This window comes from Podarcis cretensis, assembly GCF_951804945.1.
Source record: "Podarcis cretensis genome assembly, chromosome: 3".
NCBI lineage: Eukaryota > Metazoa > Chordata > Lepidosauria > Squamata > Lacertidae > Podarcis > Podarcis cretensis.
Genome location: NC_137172.1, coordinates 53,595,367 through 53,612,474, shown reverse-complemented (window position 1 = coordinate 53,612,474; position 17,108 = coordinate 53,595,367). Strand labels below are relative to the sequence as shown.

The 17,108-nt window shown below is 38.8% G+C and overlaps 1 protein-coding gene across 11 annotated transcripts in view; it reads left to right on the top strand.

Annotated features, from left to right (window-relative positions):
- Nucleotides 1-17,108, top strand: part of QKI (QKI, KH domain containing RNA binding) — a 107,333-nt gene that overhangs the window by 48,723 nt on the left and 41,502 nt on the right. For all 11 annotated transcript variants that reach the window (XR_013837671.1, XR_013837672.1, XR_013837673.1 and 8 more), the window contains exon 4: nt 10,908-11,051. Coding sequence is in view for 8 of the 11 variants with exons in the window: in XM_079971925.1 (XP_079828051.1) it covers nt 10,908-11,051 (144 nt within the window). In the remaining 3 variants the exon portion in view is untranslated. The remainder of the gene's footprint in view (nt 1-10,907; nt 11,052-17,108) is intronic.

Here is a 17,108-nt window from a genome sequence, read left to right as displayed (position 1 = left end):
GGAGGCAGCAAAGTATTCCTCTTTTGCTGCTTTCACTGCCACTAGGTAGGCTCGATGATGATTGCATTTGATTTAATCTTTCCTCCACTTGCGTTCAAGCAGTTTCCCAACTTGTTTCCTAACCCTAAGCTCTGGCGTATAACAGGGAGTCAATCGGACTCCATGTGGGAGAGGGTGCTTAGGGACTATCCTGTCAATAGCTTGAGCCATTCAGATAGTCCAGAGATTGTTAAATCCCCACAAAACCAGCAGTCTTGTAGTCCTCAACACCACCTCCAAGAAAAGCTCTGTTAGCTCAGGCGGTAAACCAGCAGAAACCCCCAGTCTACCCCACCCCTGGACAGAGAGCCTAGAAACAGAGGGGGTGATTTTTATAAACCACATCAATTTCCCCTCTCTGACCCTCAGGTCTGTCTTAATATTGCACCAAATACCCAGGGTAGCCACACTCTACCCTTCTCACTCACCCAGGTCTCAGTGATACAGACCAGATCAGCCTTCTCATCCACAATCAGATCATAGATGAGGGAGGTCTTATTCTGAAACGACCTAGCATTTGACAACAGCAGTCACAGACACGAGGGTTGGCTGACAGGACAACCACAGTTCCCCAGGTTGGAGGAGGGATTGGCACACAGCCACAATGACCAACTGCCTGTGCTGTGTGCCCCTTACCCAGCCAGCCCCACCTTCCCACACCATGCCTTCCTCAAGCCTGAACCACTGTGATTGCTCCCCCTACTCTGTCCCACTGCTCCTCTATTTCCAGGCATATCTTTCTTTTATTTAAAGCAAACCAAAACTTTTAAAATCCCACAAATTAAAGTCATTTAAAACATTTTAAACAATTGCAGCAGTAAAACCAATAACACAGCCCCGAACAAGAGCCCTTAGACCATGGTGATCCAACACACGTCTCAAGGGCCACATGCAACCCTTGTGGGTGGCCCTTGGCAACATTTGACACACATCCCCCCCCCCCCGGGTAACTGAGGTTCTGGGCTTGGGGAAGAAGGTGTGATAGAGCTCTGACCCAGGCCCTAGAGTTTTGCTGCCTTCTTCCCAAAGTCTAGTTAGTGCTTTCCGAGCTTTGGGAAGGAGGTGAGAGGGCTCTAGGACCCTTCCGGACCCCTTGTGCTGTCAGAACCTTGCACCTGCTTCCCAAAGCCTGGCGCCTCACTTACCCAACTTTGGGAAGGCAGCACAAGAGCAGGGGTAGGGTGGGCACACAAATTTTGGGGCATGCTTCCTTTCCCTGCAAGACAAGGCAGTATGTGGCCCACGAGTTCCATGCTGAAGTACACTTGGTATTAAAAGTTGGACTGCCCTGGCCTAGATGCTCTGTGGCCTCCATTTTTCCTTTTATATATTTCATATTAAAAGTATATGAAATATACCTCTTCAGTATTTCAGAAATCTCTAAGCAGTGTGCAGTCCTCCAAAAAACAAGCAACATTTTTGAAACATTACAACTCCAATCACTAAAATAACAATTTAGAAACACATAAAAGCATTATTTAAATGCTGGATTTTCAGTTCCTCATCCCCCTTTCTTTTCTGAGAGACGAAGCCATGCTGATTGTGGAAACCCTCAGAGGCCAAGAGGGAACAGGGTGTGGGGAATCTTACATTTTGATGGACAGGTCTAGCTTTTAATCATGGTGAATAATTTTCCCAGTGCATTCCAACCTTCAAGTATTAGAATGATTTCAGAAGCATATTAAAAAGCAGGTTTCATAGGGCCAGATTCAAGCACTCAATCCCCTTAACTGCAGCCTGCACAAGGACTCCCGCTAGTGCAGTGGGAATTCCCTCCCTCCCCTTGCTTCTCTCAAATCCACTCAGGAGGGTCAGGAAAATGTCAAGAACAGCATGCGGGCAGACAAGGAGAGATCATTCCGTTGGGCAAGCAGAAAGGCTTCTGCTGGCAGAACAATATCCTTAGTGCTATGTTGAATTTTACCCATGGTGTTGCATGTTTCTTAGTCATTTTCTTAACTTTAAAAAAGAAGACATCTGCTGGCAGTTTTGTAAGAGACAATTGTCTTCTAATGAGAAGCTTGTATGTACAGAAGAAAAAGAATAGGGTTGATTGCTTACAATCTAAAATATATATATATATATATATATATATAACCACATTTTTGGATTATTTGTGTATCTAATTGCTATGCAATCAAAACTATGTGAACTGTAGTTATTTGAAACTACGAAATGAAAGGCAATCATTTATGGGGGAAATATCACATTCACATGCAAGCCTGCCTGAAAATTAGAGTTAGGTGGCTCTTGTGTTTAATTATAGGTGTCTGGAAAATAAAGTTATGCTTGTGTATTAAATGAATGAATGTGACCCTGAAACATCAGCCCTGCTTTGTTGTTGCAGAACAACTGGCACAGAGGAGAACTGAGTAGTGTTGTGTATTTTGGTGATAAGGGACTATGTCAGAATGGCTGTTAATTACCTGCTTTGTTTGATTAAGGAAGTAGTGGCTCTGCACTTTTCTTCCCACCAGTGACAGCTTTCAGTTAAACTTGTTTTAAACTCTGATAGTGCCATCTCTCTTTATCTGGAGATGAAGAAATTTAATACATTTTAAGCATGCTTAGAGGCAGCATTTCTTCGTGTGAATATAGTGTTTACTACAAGGTGTGTCATGTTTATGATACCAGGTATTCAGTAATGAACTAGAAATAGTTATACTCATGGAGAGAGCAGAAAATGTTTGATTTAGTTTGCAAATAGTTAGATATCTATCTGGGCTAGAAGCATGAAATCAACTAGAATAATTGAGGAACTGCTCAATAATTATGCAATTAACTTTGCTTTAAGGTCTCCTGCTAGTGATGTGATTTTGGCAATAAAGGTTTTTCTGCAAAGAATACTCTGAAATGTACAGTGGTGCTATCCCGGACCGCTTTTAAAATGCTGGCAGTGGGGAGCAAAGCCTTTTGGCCCCCGCCGGCCTTCCTGGACCTCTTCTGAAGGCCGGAGGGGGGCGAAAGGCTCTGCTCCCCACCGCCAGCATTTAAAAGAGGTCCCCAGAGATTTCCCTATGGGCTTTCTTCTTGCGAAGCAAGCCCATAGGGAAATTCGTCTTGCGGAACGACTCAAAAACGGAAAACTCTTTCGTCTTGCGAGTTTTTCGTTTTGCGAGGCATTCGTCTTGCGAGGCACCGCTGTACGAGAATGTTTTATTTTGCTGAGAAATTTGTATTTCAGATGCCTTTTGGAGGTATACAAGAACTTTGCAGGAAAAACACTTGGTGTCATTGTCATAAAACTCGATGATAAAACTTGAGACTTCTAACATACAAGCTCTCCCAATTGTTTCTTGAAGTATAATAGTAGTAGAGCTTTAAACAGTGCCATAGAAGTATTTGATAGTCTTCACTGGCCTTTCTTACATGATTTCTTCACAGAATTGTAGAATTGTTTGCTATAATATTGCAACTAGACAGCTAATGGCCATGTGGTAAATCCTCGTCTGATTTTTCCAGTCTGTTAACACGCCACATCAGCTCTTTGTGTCATATTCCTTCCCTTTGGCACTGGAGTGATTGTATCTCTTGCAAGCCAGCTGTAGGGCTGATGAAGGGATGGAGCTTTCTTCCACCTCACTTCATGTTAGTGGAGTTCTGTGCACTCATATGCACAGAATCCCTGGTTGCCTATGGCAATCAGTTGAGTTGCTAAGCACTAAGCTGTCTTGGTTCACTACTTGATGGGGTATAGGCTTTCGACACTGTCCTTCTGTTACAACTTTGGTTGTCCATTCTGATAATCAAGGTACTTACATAGATTTGTGATTCCACATATGTTAGAATTACCATGGGTTTCAACATGATTTTTAACCTAGTATGACACCTTGAATACACCCCCCATGCACCAAATCCTCACTATGTGTGCATAGCTGTTCTAACCTCAACTTGTAATGAAGTTTTGGTCAGTTTTGTACTTAGAGATACTATGGTCTGTGAAATTTCATAGTAGCGATAATTGATAAGGAAGGTGACTCAAGTTCATACGAACCTTGATAATTATGTATCTAAAATACTTTGGTACCGGTAATCTATTGCAGGAATTATGGTGCAAAATGAGTTAAATCTAGAAGCTGAATCTGATTCACAGTTGAGCACTAATGATCTGAGAACTACTAGAAAAGACAGTAAATGGGATCAGTACTCAGGGTGATATCTAACTAGACCATTGAAATAAATGCATTTAGGTTGCTTAAGTCCATTGTTTTTAATAGGTCTACTTTGATTGTGGATAACATTGGATAGCACCCTCAATTTTTGTGAAAATAGGGAGTTTTGCAATGGGTACACCTAGAGAGGGACACAATTGAAAATACCTGCACCACAACATACCCACTCCTCCCAAACAAACTAAAGAAAATTCCCACAACACTTAACAGGTACACACAGACCATGCTCAAAGCATGGAAAACACAAATAGGCAAACTATCCCCAACCCCATCCCCACTAATACCCTTGGCGTACCACCCATTATTCCACCATGCAGCACAAAACCTCCAGATAAAAGCCTGGCGAACCAAAGGCTTATATCGCCTAATAGACTTTTATAAAAATAACAAACCCTTGTCAACACAAGAAATACAAGACAAACTAGAAGACACCCAAATGCCCTGGTTAACACAACACCAACTACATGCCCTCTTAAACAACCCAACAGTAAAATCAGCAGCAACTAGGCCCCTGACAACCTTTGAAAACCTCCTCCTAACAACAAAGGGAAATGGTAAAGGGACGGTATCCGCAATATACAAAATACTACTCCAAAATCCCGCAAATCCCCTAGACGCAATCAAAAAACAATGGGAGAATGACATAGGCTATGAGATTAACCCCACTCAATGGACCAGAATGTGGTCTAAACCCCCCTTTAAATCCATATCAACGAAAAGAAAAGAACTCACACTGAAACTCACCTACAGGTGGTACCTAACACCAAGGAAACTAGCGCTAATACACCCAGGAACCTCACCAAAATGCTGGAGAGGGTGCACCTCCACAGGCACATACCTCCACATGTGGTGGGAGTGTCCCAAAATCCAACTATTCTGGACAACAGCCATGCAAGAAATATGTAAAATAACAAAGCAAGTATTAGACTTCACCCCAGAATTGGCCCTACTAAACATCTTCCAAGACAACAATGCCCATTTACTCCACAAAGAACTCATAACCCACCTACTTTCAGCAGCCAGAAACACCATAACCAGACACTGGAGAGACCTGTCAGGAGTAAGCATGGACCAATGGTACCAAATAGTATGGGAAACAGCCCTACTAGAAAAATTAACTAACAAACTGAAACTGACACGGGGACAAACAGAAGAAGACACCTTCACCCCGGTATGGCTCCCCTTTATCACATACACAGCCCAACAGGACAATGACAATAATCCACCAACAGCATACAAATCAATATGGCTAACTTGATCCAAAACACCCACCCACCTCACTCACACACGAAAACAAAGATCACCACAGCCAATCACAAACAAACAATCACATCCTAGGCCAACCCCAACCTCTCTCACCACCAAAGGAACACAAGTGAACAACACAAGCACGCTGACACCAAACTACATACATTAAGCATAATAGAAACACCGCTACCCCACCCCACCCCCATTCATCTCCCCTCCTTCCACCCTCCTTTCTTCTTTTTTTTTCTTTTCTTTTTTCTTCTCCCCCTAATGCCTCAACAAATGAAATGGATTTGTAAAAATGTTACACGGGGAAAAAAAAATAAGAGGCATTACACTTACACTGTAAAACAAGAAAACCCTTAATAAAATATATTAAAAAAAAAAAAATAGGGAGTTTTGGTTTTTGGGTAGTAACAAAACTCAGAACTATCAGAATAAGGAGACCAAAACTCTTTCGCTTTTGGGAATTCCTCCTGAACACATTGACGTTACCCCTACTTTAAACTTTTCAAGCATACAAACTCCCAAAGCAGTTTAGAAAATGTTGAATGATACAGTAGTAATAAAGATTAAAAGGCATAGCAGAATAAGATGAAAACAAAAGAGCAACAAAATCATGGACAAACCCATCAGTCAAAACTAAACACCCTGAAAAGCCTTAGTGAATAGAATCTTTACCTGAAACTGAAAAGCTTCTCTTGGGAGAAAGTTCCAGGGGCAGAGCACCACAGCAGAAAAGGTCACACTTTCCCCCCTGCCCCCACCGGTTTTGCTACAGAACATGCTGGGGTGCACAAAGGGATTGTAATACCTGGCATAATAGTGATTGGGCTGTGAAACAGATTGGAAACCAGTAAAGCTGCTTCAAGGCACAGATATTAGCCCCCTGAAGTCCACTTTAAAACAAATAGCAGGAGCCTTTGTATATGTATTATTATTATTTTAGTTGATCACCTATTAAGTAGTGACTGGTTTGAAACCAGACCATTTGTATTTTTTTTAAATAGATATTTATTAGAGTTTCCAAATTAATACAAAAAACAAAAAGTAACAAAAATACAAAAATACAAAATTAAAAAACAGTTAAAACAAATATCATTTCCATTACCGTATTTTTTGCTCTATAAGACTCACTTTTTTCCTCCTGAAAAGTAAGGGGAAATGTGTGTGCGTATTATGGCGCGAATGCAGGCTGCGCAGCTATCCCAGAAGCCAGAACAGCAAGAGGGATTGCTGCTTTCACTGCGCAGCAATCCCTCTTGTTCTTCTGGCTTCTGAGATTCAGAATATTTTTTTTCTTGTTTTCCTCCTCCAAAAACTAGGTGCGTCTTGTGGTCTGGTGCGTCTTATAGAGCGAAAAATACGGTACTTATTTCCATTAACTTGTTTCCCAGACCTCCTCTCACCTCCCCCTTTTGTATTCCAATTCTTAACTCAACAAATCCTTATTGTAACTTATTTATAACTTATTATAACTTATTGCTCAGCCTTTACATTACAGCTGGTAACCACTTAATTTCTGTCCAACATCATTCTAACATTCATTAATTTTGTAGTATTTCTGCAGATAGTCTTTAAATTTCTTCCAGTCTTCTTCCGCCGACTCTTTTCCCCGGTCTCGGATTCTGCCAGTCATTTCTGCTAATCCCATATAGTCTATCACCTTCATCTGCCATTCTTCCAGAGTGGGTAAATCTTGTGTCTTCCAATACTTTGCGATAAGTATTCTTGCTGCTGTTGTCGCATACATAAAAAAAGTTCTGTCCTTCTTTGGCACCAATTGGCCAACCATGCCTAGGAGACCATTTCATTACCACTATACCTGTAAAGAAAAAAGACCTTGAAAATGTACTATAATCTCATTATATAGGTGTTTTTCTATAATATGTACTTGAAATTTCTCCAGTTATTTTGGGCCATGTGCTTCAGCCTTTTAATTGCTGGTGCTAGTGTTTAGTATGTTATAGCCAAATTGAGCACTTGATTAATATGCAGTAAGAGATTTTCAATATTGCTGCATGATTAAAATGTTGCTGTTTTAACTTGAGTTTCATGATTTAACTTGATTTGAGGTTAATATTTATGAGCCTGTTAAATTGACATACTACTGAGGCTATAAAGACAGATGTATGAGGTAGGGAAGAGCATAGCAGGTTAGATTAATAATGAACCCAGGTGCTGATTTTTTACTATTAGTTATCCCACTCCCTCCAATGAAACAAAAGTGGCATAGAGTGGTACCTTGGTACTCAAACAGCTTGGCTCCCAAACTCCTGAAACCTGGAAGTGAGTGTTCCGGTTTGCGAATGTTTTTTGGAAGCCCAACGTCCAATGCGGTTTACACGGCTTCTGATTGAGTACAGGAAGCTCCCGCAGCCAATTGGAAGCTGTGCCTTGGTTTCCGAATGGTTTCGGGAGTTGAACAGACTCACGGAATGGATTAAGTTTGAGAACCAAGGTACCACTGTATATGGTTCTGTTTCCCATTTTTAAACCCCCAAATGATACTGTTAGGTTGTGAGTTATCCAAGGTCCATTGAGCTTTGTGACTAAATATAGATTTGAACCATTGACTCCTAGGTCCTAGGCTAGCACTCTGATTACTGCGCCACTCTGGTTATAATGCCTATGTCATCAAAACTGGGAGTAGAGAAATCCCAAGTTGAATAAAAATAAGGGAGCAAAACCTTCCCTGAATAGCCAAATGCAAGCTGATGCTCAACATCCACAGAATGCTTAGTGCCGGTGTGTGTGTGTGTGTGTGGGTGGGTGTGTGTGTGTGTGTGTGTGTGAGAGAGAGAGAGAGAGAGAGAGAGAGATGAGGACAGAAAGTAATGGGGAAGGGTCATATAATGAAGAAACTTGAAAGACTGCATGGCTGAAAGAAAAGCCACTCCACACAAAACACTTCATTGCATGTTCTACATGTGCTACGCCATCATCTAAATTATATAAGTATATGGAACACCAGTTTTCTCTTGCTTCATCTTTTATGTTGTACAGTTACTCTCTGCAGATGACTCTTCCTGTCAGCAGCGAACATCCCAGCTAACCTGCTTTGTGAAATATACACATCTTCAGCAATACATTAGCAGAGGGTAGAACAATCACTGTGTTCTTAAATGTCATGTTATAGAATTACTTCTGCATTAGGAAATGCTGCACTTAGTGCATAATTTGTGGCCTTCTTGTCAGATGGTGGCATACAATACTTGCATCAAAACTCTTTGGGATACTTAATGTATCTTACTTCTAATGTGGCAGTTAAATGTTAACTGTCCATGTATTGATACAAAACTTTTTATTGCGTATCTTCAATTTTCAAGTAAAATAGAATTGGGGTTCCAAAGCCTGTCAGCTGGTCAAATATGCCTTGATATGGATAGAGCCATTGTGTAAAGCGAGATGAGCGTTGCACCCCATAGTCGCCTTTTACTGGACTTAACCATCCTGGGGTCCTTTACGTTTCCTTTTACCTAGAGCCACTGTGTAAGTGATTTTAGTTCCATCATTTCAAGACAGCAAAGGCTAGAGTTAGAAGCCCTTGCTTCTCAATTCTTAGGTTGGCCATTTAAGAAACATGGCTTACCCGTGGCAATTTCAGGATTGTAAGGTGCAGGATGAATAATAATGACTGTACTTGTACGGCAGTGAATGCAAATGTATTCACACTATGCCATACATCTATACCCCTTGATAAGACCATGGAAGGGTCTGGCACCATTTTGGAAGGTTCATTCATCAAGTCTGCATACACATACATATACTCTCCCACATAGGCAGTGCATACCAGATCTGGCACTTTAAACATACTAGTAATGTGGCTTAAATGATAAATGCTGTTCATGACAGCCACTTGCATATTTTTACTAAATTTTGTAAAAATAAATAAATCTGGATAATTTCTGAAGCATCCGGACAAAGGCAGGGGTAGAATGGAACTATATACAGTTCTTAATAGGACTTTTCAGTAGACAAATTAGCTACTTGCTTCCAAAGTTGTAGTATAAATCCTTTAAATCATCAGCAATAGTCTGATCTTTCCATGACTTTCACTTCTGATTTGTCTTAGAATATGTGGGCTGTTTGCATAGGAGTTTTTGTGCTGTAAGTTTAGATTGTACTTTACTGTGAAATGTCAAATTATTATTATATTTCTGTTCAATATAACATGCAGTGGTTATTTGTTCTGAGTGGTCCCTTACATTCCCACATATGCCCCAGCCTCAACCCAAGTGTTAGATAGAATATTATTGAAGGTCATGTCACACTCTGGGAGAATTATTTTGTATCCATGAAGTATTTACTCTTAGTAAACTTGGAACTGCTGTCACACCAACAATCACATTTAAAAGTTCCCCCTCCAAACCAGGTTTCCAATTGAATGACAGTCTGACTTGTGCAGATGTAATGCTACTCATTCTGTGTTGTGTCAACTGCTGTTCAGAATAATAGTGATAAATTTCAATTACTGTTACAGTAAATGCCCTGCTCTTGGGAACATCTGTGGCTTACACTCCTTCCTCTACCTTGGTGCATAAATGCTCCCTCTTGTTTATTTTCTGAGCTTAGCTATAGCTGTGTTAAATCTGAATTGAACCTTTTTGTCATTTGTCTTGTCATCTGACCATAACCTGATTGGTTGAATTTTTTACAAACTAAAAGGTTATAAAAGCCTTCTTCCAAACATTCAGTAAATGTTTCACAGGTAGCATAATTGAGACTTGTATGCTACATTTGTATGTAACGTACAGCCCATTCCTAAGTATGTCTATTCAGAAGAAAGCACTATTGAGTGCATTTTCTCTTCAGATTCTCTTTCTTGCATTTTCACTTCAGATTTGATGGGGAAACTTCTGAAGTTTCAACCAATGACCCAGGATACAGCCATGTATTGCCTATAAAAGGGGACACTAACCTTTTAAGATCATAGAGACACATTTTGAATTTTGAAGGGAGTGCTGTGGACATCAGTCAGAGAATGTTTGCCCTGTGGGGGGGAGCACAGCCAGTGTTGGATATCAGGGTCTCCCATTGCAACAGCGCCCTGTGCAACAACAAAATTTGGTGCCCCTCACCTCTTGTGCTTTTTTTTAAATCATAGTTGTGGCAGCCCTGAGGCTCTGTGCCCAGCTGTGAGTGAACCAGTTGCGCCCCCCTAAATCCACCACTGGCATAACATAACACAAAGTAAGAGAGAATATAGTCATTGCCTCTCCACCCCAAACACAACAACAACCTCATGCTTTCCACCAGAAGTTAACTATGTGGAGATCACACAATATTGATTTTTCTCTCGCTGTCTCTCATCTACCAAGAAATCAGTTACTTCTCTGGATGCAATTGCATTTTTATAACTTATAAATGGATCAGGTATCTTAACAAAACATGTTGCAGCTAAGACAACTCAAAATAAATATGATGGCGGTGTTTTTCCCCCCCCAGGAAGAACAAAACAGAGGAAAGCCGAACTGGGAACATCTGAATGAAGACCTGCATGTACTAATCACTGTGGAAGATGCTCAAAACAGAGCAGAAATCAAACTGAAGAGGGCTGTAGAAGAAGTAAAAAAATTACTGGTACCTGCAGTAAGTAAATATATTGAAATATTCATGTTTTATGATATGTTCTTTAAATTGGGAATGAGAATATTCAGATTAGGTTACATTCTTGTGAGCGTAGTTTCAGAGTGGAGTATTTTTTGATGTACTACAATGTCATAAAGGATATTAATAGGATTAAATCTATAAGTTGTTTAAAATTCAGATTTCTCCGAATGGAAAAGGATAATTTATAATGCATTCTCATAATTGAAAACTATGGGTCATTTTAGAGCTCTTTGACCACAATCTAGAGAACTGTGTGAGGCTGTTGAAATAAAAACAAAGCAAACTACTTTTTAAACTTGTGAAACTTAGAAAGTGATTCTTTCAAAAGCACGTTGAGCACGTTACAGAGGGTTGTTGTTAAGAGAAGAAATGTCAAAAGTTCAGAAAGCCATAAGAAAACACTTGGGTACACCTAAAGTAACTATCTGGGTTCTATGCAAGATGTGTAATTTAAAACGTGGGTGGGGCCTAACAAAGTGTTTAGGAAATGTACAACTCCTGTCTAACTACAAATAAACCTCACCAGTTTCTTGATGGTGGCCATAATATTTATTTGGCTGCCACATGTGAAGAATCAAGTTTTTATAAAATTGATTTGCTGAGGTATTACTAAATAGGTCTTTACTAATTCTACATATTGCCAACAAGACATAGAAAACTAGGAAATAGAAACAGAAATGTATGAATGAGATCACTTTAAGGTTGCAGGTGTTCAAACAGTTTTTGCTTTAACTTGTTCAGTGTTTCCATGAAAGAATGAGCAGAATTCACTGATTATAAGGGGCAGTGCTAATTTTCCATGGAACAAAAAATCATAATTAACTTCATGGGTATTCAGTTTTGGAGTTGGAGAAATTCCATTTGATGTGTGTATGTGTAGGTGCATATATAACATTATCAGGTTATGTGAAATTTGAGAGATTTTTACAAGGAAGATAAGCACAATGCAGTACAATTTTCAATGATAGGTTTTTAAAATTAAATTTTATTGTTAGCCGCCCTGAGCCTGGCTTCTGCTGGGGAGGGCGGGATATAAATAATTTTTTTTTTAAAATTATTATTATTATTATTATTAAAATGAAGCTGAAGTATTTGTCATATAGAGGAAAGAAGTAGTATCAAGTACAATTTATACATTAGTACCACAGAAAAACATGTTTGGTCAGTATAATTTAAGGTATTATTATACTAGACAGAATGGTTCAGAGTACATTTTTCATATTTTTAACAAATGATTGAGGCATTAGGAAATTTCACTGAAGTTATTTTTAGTTAGACCTTAATTGGAGAGAAAGGAGCAGAAATACATAACTGCTTTCTTCATCATTTACAACTACAATTTAGTAGCTGGTTGATAGTTTCATAGAACTTCATTTGAAACTGATACCTTAATATTAAACATGTATACATATACTAGGACTGTCAACTGATTGTACTGTACTGTGCTGTACTTGAAGCTGTCTTCCTTTGAACTGATTAAATTGATTAAATTAAAAAACCTTTTGCGTATTACAAAATCAACTTAGATGCCCTTTTTACAGCACATGAAGCATAAGAATGTATAATTTAATGAACAATAAAATATATTTTTGATTTTCCTCAAAACGATGATTAGCTGATCTGCTGATTAAAACCCTTTAAAGCTTAACCCAGTTGATGTCAGACAATGAAAGTGTATGTGTTTCAGTGTTGCATGCATAGTCAAATAGTTGAACAGATCTTGATGCATTTGGAAGTGTATGACTTTAAGATTGTAGCAATTTTAACTGGTACAGCTTTCATTTGGGAGTCAGCTATGTTAAATTTATTTTGAAAAGTTACTCAAATTATGAATGTGCTCCTCCAGAGATAATGATAGGTTCAAATCAGGATATAAAGAATATGGTGTGCCTAAAGGAGAGAATATTTGTGATGCATGCAAGTTGCAGATAGTCAGCTCCTAATTTCACTACAAATCAAGTTTTTGTGTGTGTAAATCATTGCTTAGTTCTGCTTGATAATTTGAATCATTCTTTTTTACACTGTTCATTGTTTTAGCACATGCTGGTTTTTCTCTGTCTCCATTTCAGTATTGGATTTTCTTTGCAAGTTATATTCTTTAGGAGGTTATGAATGAATATTCGTACAGTCATGAAAAGGGAGAGGTGGTTTAAGTACCTTGTAACTAAATGTTAATGACTATTGCTGTATATATGGAACATGGAGAGGACCATATTTGTTATTAATAATGTCATAAGTGTGAAGGGACAATGTGCATAAATACTGGTCTTGATTATTCCTCTTTATAAATTGCTAGGTTGACTTCCCAAATGTGATGTTAAAGTAATGGAAGTGTTTTGTTTTGTGAGTCTGCCACTAAACCTCCCCATGCTTTTTATGCTAAGAGTGGTTCTCTGTTTCATTGTAAATTTACATTGGTTCTATGTTAACTTCCACTTACTTTAGAAGTATGGAGTCAACCTCAGAAATAGTTGCTCGTTCTTCCTCCTTAATCCCTCTTCTCTCAAGCCTTTACAGCACTGATACTAAAGATGATTAAGGTTAACCGGAGTTCTAGTTTAACCAAGGTCTGAAACTGCATTTGCAAATGGTTTCAGAGACTCACAAATCATATGCTCAGAGGCATGAGTACAGTCAACAAGACTAGTAGCCATTGATAGCATTTTGTCCATGCAATTCTCTTTTAAAGGTTTCAAGTTGTTGGCTATCACTGTATCTTGTCAAGGGGAGAACTCCATAGTGCTACTATGTGTTGTGTGAAGACTTCTTTTTGTCTGTTCTGAATTTTCCAGTGTTAAGCTTCATTGTCCTAAGATTTAATACCATCTTCACACCAATATTTTATCCACCTTTTCAATATTCTCCCCCTTACTGCTTTTTCTGAACCGTAAACCCCACAAATATTACTTATAGAGCAATTTATCTAGCCCATTTCTGAACCCTTTCTAGCTTTACAATAATGTTTTTTTCAGGTGAGGCAACCAGAGCCACACAGCATATTCCACATGTGGTTCCACAGATTTATATAAAAGCATTATGTTATTGACAGTTTTATTTCCCATCCCTTTCCTAGAGTTTGCAATTTTCACAACTGTTGCACACTGGGTGAACACTTTTATTAAGCTATCCACCATGATTGATTTTTTGGTTGTTCACAATTCACACCTCATTTGTGTATATGTGAAATGAGGATTTAATTGGGTTTTGCCTTAATCTGTGTCAGTGCACACGTAGCATCTGCCCATTCAGCTACCTTGCAGAAATAATTTTGACGCTTATTGCAGTCTCTTTTTGTTTTAACCACCTTAAACAATTTAGTGTAATCAGCAAACATAACCACCTCACTGCTGACATATAACTCTAGATCATTAATGAATAGAACAGACACACAACATTGCATGGCTTTTGGAGGTCACTGAGCATCATCATTTCTAGCTGGACTGCTGGTGGAGGGGTTACTCCCTCTTGGGTTTTTAACGTTGTCGTGTGTGTGTTTTTTTTTTTTTTTTTTTTTTTGCATACCTTAGGTTTTGCTCAAATATGCTGATACTTCCTTCTTATTTCTCAACAGCTCCGCTTTGTCTCCAGTCGTATAGTTTACTATTAGAGGAATAATAAACTATTCACAATAGTTAATGCAGCTTAGGCAGATCAAACATCTGGTTTCTTGGACAGTTTTTACTTGGACAGCAATTTGTTAATTTTGTAGGCTTTACATTTTTTCCTAAGGGAGATCTCATGACATCCTGTGATTATATTGTCAAATTTTATTCTATCCTTTTTGTGGTAGATGGGGCCCCCAGGAATGGGTTCACCTGGAATACCATGGGTTCCACTTAGGTGGTGAATGCCTCACAAATGGTTTAGGTGTAGGTAATGTGCTGCTAATCCCACCACACTTCTAAGAGTTGTTTCAGAACAGAAAATAATTTAAAGTGGCATGGTTGGAATAAACAGAACTATGGCTCTAGCCATAGTTTTGGTTACTATAACATAGCTAAATCTGTATCCACCAACAGTTGAGTTTAATTAACAATAATTCAGTCCAGTCATCCTAGGGAATAGTTGAAATATCCACTGTTGCAAGGAGAATATTTAAATCTTTAGCTCATAAAATGGTAGGTGTCTAGGGATACTTAACACGTTGAATTTAGATTTAGAAGATCCTGATTGCTTCTCTTAAAGTTAAGTATCAAGGCCAGCGAATCAGAGTTCCAAAATGCATTCTAAAAGATGGAGATAAGGCCACTTCTTCTGTCAGGAATGTACTTGCCTTTCTGCCTATAGCAGAAGCAGGTTTTGTTCAGCATGAATATTTTTTTTAACCTTGGACTATCAGCAGCTGAAGTATGCATTACAATCAGAGTGCTGGTTTGTTAGGCCCCTTATTACTGGCCTCTAGTTGATACACCTCTCAGCCACCACAAGACCTCAGACCTGATTTGATGCCAGTATTTTGCTGTTTTTTTTTAATGTAGTACTTGGCTGCTCTGCTTAGTTTTACTTTTGCCAGTTCATGCAGTCAAAACTTTATAGTATAATGACAGATGTAGTTGTGGCTCATAAATGCAGGTGAAATCAAAGAACTTGCTTCTCAGTTAATGATGGGAACAGAGATTGGAGAACTGTAAATTATGTTTTACCTCTGCATTCCTTTTAATAATTGAATTGGCTGTTATAATAGATCCATCTTACATTTAGGAATTTTTTTTTGCTATCAGGTGGTTCTACAATCTCTTATTTGGCTTCTGGTCAAACGAGATTCACAGAACCTGGTAACATGCTCTGTAAGTTGCATCAGCTTAATTTGCAGAAGTTCACTTGAACTATGTGAGTAGTGAGAGCCTGCAATAAAATAGTGTTTTTTGCCAACCAGGCTGAGTATCTGTAAGAAGTGGTATAATTAAAGGAAACTGCTTTAATATTTAAGGAGCATAAGAACATGGTTCCTTCTTATAACAAGCAAGCCGTAGTTCTCTTTCACGCCAGTGTGTTCTATGACAGTTCTAATATGTTAATTTAAAGCAGAAGTAAAAAGCTTATCTGATTTTCTTTCTTCTTTTTGAACTAAATTTACTTTTGTAATCTGCTAGACATTTTGACCAGATTACTGAATGAGACTGAAAATAAGATTTACTAGTACAGTGGTCTTATTTTAGCAGGACATCTCTAGTAGTGACCAAACCTAATTGCAAATTACAAAGTCATAAATCTGCTACAGCAACTTTCTGAACTATGTTAAGAACATATTCATTTGTAATAGTGAATTTTCTACAATGGCACGAATCGGACTAGATGAGGTTGATCCAGCTCTGATTCCACGCAGTCTTAAAGTTGGCAGTGGTGTTTGCATTTTAAATTATGCTGCTCATCTGTTTTCTGATGTTGCTGCACTTGAGCAGAGGTGGCATAAAGAACTTGGAGGTAGTGTAGGATCATATTTGCAAATGTAAAGCATAATACATAGGAGTTTTGTGTATCTGCTTCACATGCTTTCTGTTTTCAGTGATGGTGAAGCTGCCATAACTCCAGACTTTTGCAGACACTACCACAAAGTATTCTGTGTCCAGTTGTTCTGGCATTTTACCTCCTTCCATAGAACTAAATAATGGCATAATGACCAAAGCTTTGAATATCTATATGGGAAACTCAGGTTTGATATTTGCTTACCTGTGTAGCTCATTAGTTAGTCCTGATCATCAAATTACCTTGCAAAATTGTTCTTTATTAAAATAAAGCCACAGAATAACTAGCTTCCTATCTGATAATTATACAGGGGTCATAACTTGTATCCTGAGTAGCATATGCAGGGAGACATATTTTCTCCTGAGTTCTTAATAACACTGTTCTCTAGAGCCATTGCAGACCTGTAGGCCCCCGTCTTTCAAACTGCACAATCTAAAAGACTTGCCCCGCTGCCTATCTACTAGTAGTGATTTGGTTGACACACCTGGTCATACTGTTTTCATCTTTCTTTTGCTTGTGATCCGGACCCTATGCCGTCTGAATGAGAAATGGAGGTTGCTTCCCTGTAAA